This window comes from Corvus brachyrhynchos, unplaced genomic scaffold (assembly GCF_000691975.1).
Source record: "Corvus brachyrhynchos isolate BGI_N302 unplaced genomic scaffold, ASM69197v1 scaffold2266, whole genome shotgun sequence".
In the NCBI taxonomy this organism is placed as follows: Eukaryota; Metazoa; Chordata; class Aves; order Passeriformes; family Corvidae; genus Corvus; species Corvus brachyrhynchos.
In genome coordinates, this window is record NW_008238429.1 from 89,439 (window position 1) to 97,247 (window position 7,809).

Sequence of the window (7,809 nt, forward strand, 5' to 3'; positions counted from 1 at the left end):
ATAGGCACCTCCCACTAGGCCGGGTTGCTCCAACCCCCGTTCAACCCGGCCGTGAGAGCTTCCGGAGATGTCCAATCCGAGCCTGCCCTTGTGCACGTGGGCGCTGTTGTCCCTTGCTCTGGCGCAGCTCTTGGCATAAAAATAGTTTTCTGTCTTTCTTCTAACCTCCCTCTACATGCTGATAGGCTGCAATAAAGTCTCTCTGGAGCCTTCTCCAGGCTGAACACCCCCAGCTGTCCCAACCTGTCTCCAGAGCAGGGGGGCTCCAGCCCCTGGAGCATCTCCGTGGCCTTCCCTGGACCCGCTTCGGCAGCTCCAAATCTGTCCTGTTCTGAGGGCTGCAGGACTGGAGGCAGCTCTGCAAGTGGGGTCTCACCTGAGTGGGCAGAGGGGCAGAATTCTCGCACTTACCTGCTGCCCATGCTGCTGGGGATGTGCACACTGCCAGTCCCTGTCCAGTTTTTTGTATTCTTTCTCAGAACTCTTGATCCATTTGTGAAAAACGAGGTTCACTCTCCTGTGAGAATTTAAAGGGTTTAATATAAAGACAATAAGAGACACATAAAATAAAGCAAAGAGGTAACGGCCGGGTGCCTTGGCGCTCTGCCAAGAGCACACCTGATGCTAGAGGTGAGTCCTTTTTATACCATTTTTACTGTCTGTTCTCTATTCATATTCAAACTTTTCTCGGAGCTGTTCTGCATGGCCACTCCTTGGTTCCGCCTTTTTAGAGCATGCGTATTGTTCTGCCTTGCGGTTTTATTTCTTTCGATTCTTGGGGTTGGGCTCGCTAGGTGAGAGCTGATAGTAGGGTGGATCTCTTAATTCTCCAGACAGTCAGGGCTGATTGCAGCTTTGGGCCTCTTTGCCCCCCGGGCAGAGCGGTGATAGCGGCTCTTGGACTCTCCTGGCCGCCCGTTCTCCGGGCAGAGCAGCCTTTGGGCCCTTTTGTTCCCCGGACAAAGTGTTGATCAGCAGCTTCTTGGGCCTCATCCTCTGTTCGCTTGGAGGTTGTCTTACTTGCTCACACTTGCTAACATTCTTGCTAAAAAGAAAGAAAACTACATCCACCCAGCAAAAGCATTTCTAACATTATATAATACCTACTTTAATACTTGCGAGAAGCCAATATTACAATATATGTTTATAACACATTCACTTCCTGGTCTGTACTGGCACCAGAGGTTGCCCCCAGCCAGGTGTAGGGCGAGATTTCAGGAAGCCTGAGCAGCGCAGTTTCCTTGCCTCCTGCCCACCCTCACTGTGCACTCAGATGCACCGTATTCCTATTTCTAATGGCACCATATAGTGCTGTCCTGGTATGGCCATGGGCCATAGGGCCTCAGGACCAAGGCTTGCCAGGCCTGCTCTGAATTTTTCATGCCCTGCCTGCAGCTTTGTTCACTATGTTCACTTGAGCTGTGAGAGCAATTTCTTCAGGTATCTATGGCTAACTTATTTTACTTACCTATCTTTGTGTGGTACAACCATGCGCTTATATTCGTAGTAATAGCAAGGAGTTTATCTACGTAGAATGAGATATTTACAACTCTAACACATACCTATATGAGTCTAAGTGGAAGGAAAGAGAAGTAAGGAAGAAAAAAAGAAAAAGAAGAGAGGATGAGGAAACCGTTAACAAGAACATCACATTTCTTCCAGTGTAGAACTCCAGATGCTGACAACTTCCCATGACTCTCTCCTCCCCCTCTGCAAACATCCAAGTGAACCACAGATGTTAATATCCAGAGGAGCAGTAGGCAGGTCTGTGTAACACCAGAAAAAACACAGAAACAAAGTGCGTGTGTTGCAATTTTAATTGGATTGTTGCTACTAGTGCGGCTTTTTTCTTGTATATAAATACTTGACCTACATTATTTTTCTTTGCTTTTCTGTAATTAGATGTAGATTAATTTTGACTCTCAAATTAGACTGTTAAAATTTCTTTTATACTAAAAATAAGTTGTGGCTTTAAATGTGTATGTAAAGTTGTGTGACTGATACTCTATAGGGAAGGGATAGGGCCTCCAGAAGGATCTGGACAGGCTAGAGAGAAGGGCCCATGCCAGCCTCATGAAGTTCGGCAAGGCCAAGTGCAATCCCAAACATGGGTACAGGCTGGGTGACGAGTGAATCAAGAGCAGTCCTGTGGAGAAGGGGGTCTTGGGGAACGAAAAACTGAATATGGGCCAACAATGTGCGCTCACAGCCGACTGTAGCCTGGGCTCCATCAGAAGGAACATAGCCAGCAAGGGAGCCTAGCCTCCACTTTACCTGCTTTAGGGGGAGGTGTTTCTGCCCACAGCAAGGGGTGTAATTAGATGATCTTTAAGGACTTTTGCAACCCAAACCATTCTGTGATTCTGTGAAGGTCCATCAGTGGGAAACACACACAATGTCTGGGCTTAGATATCCAACCTACCCAGCAGCTGCCTCTCGATGCCTGGTCTCCCCAGCTACCGGCACCTGGATATGCCAGACCGTCCAAGGTGCACAACCCCGCCACAGTCACTGGTACAGATTCCATTGCACACAACAGCATACAAACAGACACGTACACTGTGTGTCCCTCCAGTACATGTGATGAGGCTCTCAGTATGCAGCTGTCTGTCTCCTGCACAGAGAAACAGACAGACAAGTGGGTCACCCTCAATTCTACACCTTCAGTCTAATAGTCAACTACTCCAATGTTCTCACTAACTGAGACATACACACACCTATTTCCCAAACTACTTTGCCTATTTGCTGACTAGTCTGGCTTGATATTTATGAGTGATCATAGACTGACATGGTCTCACTCAATCCAGTTGTGGGCTCTTAAATCCCCATGCGCACATATGCCCAGAGCACAGCTCTGTGCAGCCAGAAAAAAAAAAGGAGGTAGAAGTGTTAGAACACAGGAAAGACTGTGCTGACCAGGCACCAGGCATGGCTAGACATTCATACCAATTAGCACCATTCTGCATGCAACCAGTCCCTTGTATTCCCCTTGCCTCCATTTTCTCATGCTTGTTCATTCCCAAACCACCTAGACCCATCCCTTTCCCCACCTTTTGTTCTTCCCCTAAACATCCTCTTGTGAGTCTTGTGCAATCCCCAAATGCTCTTGCCCTGGACCCCACAGTCCTAGGCAGCACGCTTCTTAGTCTGTAGGGTACTCTACAACCTCTCCCACTGACTCACCATGATGGGTGCCACCTCTAGGCCCATGGGACTGATGGCTCCCCTGTGACAGATTTAGAAGGAGCTGGGACAGGGCCTTCATTTCACTTACTGGGTTATTTGTGTTCCCCAGCCTGTGATTGTCTCTCTTTGCTCCTTCTTCTTTGTGCAGTTGAGCTTTTCATGGTTTGACTGCACTTCCATGGTGGTTCTTGGATTAGCCAAACCAGGGGATTATTTGGGTTCCTCCACCCCCCGTTGTTCCTCTGTGCTCCTTTGTGTGCGTGGGGGTGAGTTTTTTCCCACATAACCTCACTCTTGTACTGGGCCACTTCTGTAACACTTTCTGGTCCAACACACTCTGTTATTCAACATGTCTATTTGAGAAAACAGACTTTCAAATCCAGTTAGAGGAGCAGATCTTTACTTAACCTCACATCTCACATCTTGTAGCCATTTCCTCTTATATTCATGTATAATTATATCAAGGTTAAAAATAGGGTAGTCCACCAAACCAGTATAGTTCCCAATGCCAGTGTCTGATTAACCTTCTCATCCTTTCTGCTTTAGCTCCTGAAATAGCAGCGATTTGCTAGATTATCTTGCATCTCCTTTCCATTCTAAGAAGACTGTTTGTATCATTGAAACTTTCTGGTTTGTGGATCAGCCTCTAAGAAGATTAATGTTTATAATTGGCTTGCGGAAAGTTAGATCCCTCACATAACTGACATTAGTGTTGAACGTGGACAGGAGCAAACAGGCAGTGCTGTGAAAGCCACAGGAGGAAGAGGATCTTTCCTGTAGCATCATTCTTCTGACCACAGATACATATGGGAAACAACAGCAGCTCCACAGTGGATGATCTACAGGCTGTCGAGATCCACCACTGGTACAAGAAATTCATGACAGAGTGTCCTTCTGGACAGCTGACGGAGCATGAATTTAAGCAGTTCTTTGGGCTTCGAGGGCTGGATCCGGAGGCCAATAAGTACATTGAGCAGATGTTCCGCACGTTTGATATGAACAAGGTGAGTTCTTCGGCAAGGAATTAACTGTCTCGTGCTGCTTAGAAGTGATCCCCCTCCTGCACTTTCAGAGTCTTTGTTTTTCTCTTGCAAACATAAAGAACAGAAATATTGTCTTGCAAACATTTTCTCTTACAAACATTGGTGTGGAAAGCTGCCAAAGGATGCTAATGCAAAGTAGCTAAATGCAAGGAGCAAATGAATGTGTACAGGTGATAACATAGATGACATAAACATAGGTACACCTGATTATCTAACTACCTCATGCAAGTTCATCTTTGAATTTTGGAAATTACTTACTGCCTATTATTTGACTTGGCCTTGTTTGACTAGCAAAATGCTAATTTCATTATTCTTCTTACGTGTTCTTATTATTCAAAAATATATCTGTATGAGGTCGTGGAGACCACAGGAATCCGACACAATAGAAGTCATTATAGCATTCACAGAGGGGTAATTTCCAGGTATTTGGCAGCTGAAATTAACACTGCATGGGCAGACAATGTCTGTGGCTCTCCTTGGTGCCAGAAGGTGCAGCATGAAGCAGGAGTGAGGGGGGGAGTAGTGTTCCTCACTGTGACGGGCAACTGCTGGTAGAAAACTGTAGCCCCCATAATTCCTTTAAGCATGCAATGGTCCTCACTTTTGCCTGCTTTTTATCCATATGTATTTCAGCCTATGCTTGCAGTCCTGTATTCTTAATGACAAAAATATCTGAGTTTATTGCATCCTGGGAAAATTCAGCTTTGCACTCTGCTCCAAGGTTCTGGAATGGAGTCAAGGAGGATCCAGTTACAGAGGCATGTGAACCAGGTGGGAAATCACAGAGCTAGTCTTAAAGGAGGAAAGCTTAGGGACCGACAAAGAATGTTATTTTGGACATGTGAGACAGCATAAGGAGTTAAGGAATGCTTAGGAATATTACAAAATTCTTAAAGAGAGGAGCAGACAGGCTCCATTAGGGTAGCTGAGGTCTTGTGGTGGATGTAATGACTAGAAATAACGGCAGACCTCAAAGAACATCTTTTTTCATCCCGAAGTCCTCTGCATCCAGGATGATAATAGTGATGAGAAGCAGTTTCATCAGCTAAAGCAAAACCTTTGCAGCTTTTGCACAAGTCTTTCTTTTACTTCACCTCTCTCATTTCTTGGGATGTTTAAGGACTTTAAAATTTATTCAAGGATGTTGTGCATTCCAGAGTTCTCCTGTGAGCCCTGTGTTATGCAGTAAATGATGTTATAAGAAGATTCTCAAATTCAAATTTGGTCAGAAAAGATAAAAAACTATAATCTAAATAAAGTGATAGCTATCTTAGGAGGAATGAAGTAAGAGTGTGGCAACTAGGGGAGATGGACCTACATCAGTTAATCTTAGTCTGTTAATACTTAGTCACTTAATGTAAGCTCCTTTCATAAACAAGGGCAAGGAACAAGGGAACCCAGAGGAAAATCCACCCTGTTGTAATACACACATGATGGATGGAATTGTCTGCCCTCTGGGCCTTCAGAGTTTGAGAACTTTGATGATGACAAAGAGGATAAATTTTCAATATTTTCCTTTTATAAATTGCAAGCATAGAATTATAGAATGGTTTGGGTTGGAAGGGACCTAAAAGGTCATCTCATTCCAACCCCCTGCCATGGGCAGGAACACCTTCCACTGTCCCAGGTTGCTCCAAGCCCCGTCCAACCTGGCCTTGGACACTTCCAGGGATCCAGGGGCAGCCACAGCTTCTCTGGGCAACCTGTGCCAGGGCCTCACCACCCCCTGAGTAAAAACTCCTTCCCAACACCTCATCCAAATCTCCCCTCCTCTAGATTTAAACCACTCCTCCTTGTCCTGTCAGGACCTGCCCGTGCAAAAAGCCGCTCTCCCCCATTACTATAACCTGCTTCAGGCACTGGAAGGGGCACTGCGGTTTCCCTAGAGCCCTCTGCAGGCTGAAGAATGAATGTGAAGCGCACAGCAGATGGACAGACAGAGCAGGGACTTTCCGAGCCCGCGGGTGCACTGAGCAGGGCTGAAAACAAGGTTAATGGTGAACACAGAAACTTTACTTCAACACCTCAGTCACGTCAGCATCGGCGTGGCCCCAGCGGAGCAGCATGGGCAGGACAGAGAAGCTTCTGGCCCCAAGGCTACCTTTGGCCCAGCAGGAAATGCCGTGGTCCACTGTAGCCCTGGCTCCTGCTCGTCCCGCTGCTGCTCAAGCCTTTTTGTCCTTCAGGAACTGCAGGAACTCCTGCAGCAGATTCCGGAATTGCACCAGGATCTGGTGTGGGAATGCCATGGGCATTAACGTGCCTGAGGATGTCAGCGCTGGTCTCAGGCTGTACTCAGGGGTCAAGCTGATGTCTTCCTCTGGTGCTGGTTTCAGACGCTGCTCAGGGGCCGAGGTGACGACTGGCTCTGGTGCTGGACCGGCTCTTTCTGCTGGGCTCAGGCCCGTCTGGAGCAGGATCCAGTTGTAGAAGTGCTGAGTGGAGGTGTAGATCCCGGGGTGCCGGGCTCTCTCACAGCCTCTGCCCCAGCTGCTCATTCCCATGAGCCAGAAGTAGTCGGCTTCGTTGTCCTTGCAGACGAGGGGACCCCCGCTGTCCCCCTGCGGCAGGAGAGGGGGCTCAGGGGCTGTGGGGGGCTGCTGCCAGCACCAGGGCTGGCTCCTCTCTCCCAGCCCCTGTCAGGTCCGCACCCCCGGCACGGGAAGGCTCTGCTCAGGGGCCGGAGCCTCCAGGCCCTCGGCTGGGAGCAGCTTGGGGGCTCTCCCATCTCTGCACATTGGTCCCAGATGTGCGGAGGACAAACGTTCCAGGGTCACATCCTCGCTTTGGGTCTGCTGGGGGCACTGGATGGACTTTGTGGGCAGGACCAGGCCTTGGGGACAAGGGGACATAGGACAGAGGGACATAGGACAGATGGGGAAGGGAAGAGCAGCCCCGGGATATGGGAGAGGGACCCTCAGATGGGAAAATGAAGGGCAGCCCAGGCAGTGGTGGGGACTTGGTGCTGGGAGGATGCCAGGCCAGGCCCAGCTTATGCCGGGCCATGTTTGGGTGGTGAGGGGGTCCCTGTGCTGCTGGGGGTTGAGGGACTCACCCCCCAAACAAGCATTTTTGCACTGGGTGTTAGCAAAGTAAGTCACACACTCCTACCTGGCAGGTGTCGATGCTGCCCTGGGGGTATCCTGCACACAGGTTGCGGGGGTGGATGACTCCCGCGTACCAGCGGCTGCTGTTGCAGAGCTCCGTGTCCACGAGGTGGACCTTGGACTCCTGCAGCACCATGCCCGATCCCTGAGCTGTGGGCACAGAGGGGAATGAGCCCCCAGCAGCTCGGTACCCATCCTCTCCCCTGCCTGGGGTGAATCCCTACCCCGGGCCTGGCTCTGCCCCTTCTCTGGGACTGGCTTTGCCCCTTCTCCGTGGAGCGACGGTGTCCAGCTGTGTCCCTGCTGTTGGCTCTGAGGGAGGGGCCAGACCCATCTCTCCAGAGGCTTCACAGAGTCACGGAATTGTTCGGGTGGGAAGGAACCTTACAGCTCATCCTGTTCCACGCCCCGCCTTGGGCGAGGACTCTTTCCCCCAGCCCGGGCTGCTCCGAGCCCCGGGCCCGCTGACGTCC

At 49.4% G+C, this 7,809-nt stretch overlaps 2 protein-coding genes across 3 annotated transcripts in view; one reads left to right on the top strand and one right to left on the bottom strand.

Annotated features, from left to right (window-relative positions):
- Positions 1–3,870: 3,870 nt before the first annotated feature.
- The window catches only part of LOC103617099 (guanylyl cyclase-activating protein 1-like), a 12,409-nt gene continuing 8,470 nt past the window's right edge, over positions 3,871–7,809 (top strand). Inside the window, exon 1 of the mRNA XM_008635356.2 lies at positions 3,871–4,190. Within this exon, the coding sequence (XP_008633578.1) occupies positions 3,993–4,190 (198 nt within the window). The 5' untranslated portion in view covers positions 3,871–3,992. The remainder of the gene's footprint in view (positions 4,191–7,809) is intronic.
- Positions 6,221–7,809, bottom strand: part of LOC103617098 (acrosin-like) — a 3,132-nt gene continuing 1,543 nt past the window's right edge. For both annotated transcript variants that reach the window (XM_017736436.1, XM_008635354.2), the window contains 2 exons: positions 7,341–7,486; positions 6,221–6,790 (listed from right to left, as the gene is read on the bottom strand). In XM_017736436.1, the coding sequence (XP_017591925.1) occupies positions 6,395–6,790; positions 7,341–7,486 (542 nt within the window). In that variant the 3' untranslated portion in view covers positions 6,221–6,394. The remainder of the gene's footprint in view (positions 6,791–7,340; positions 7,487–7,809) is intronic.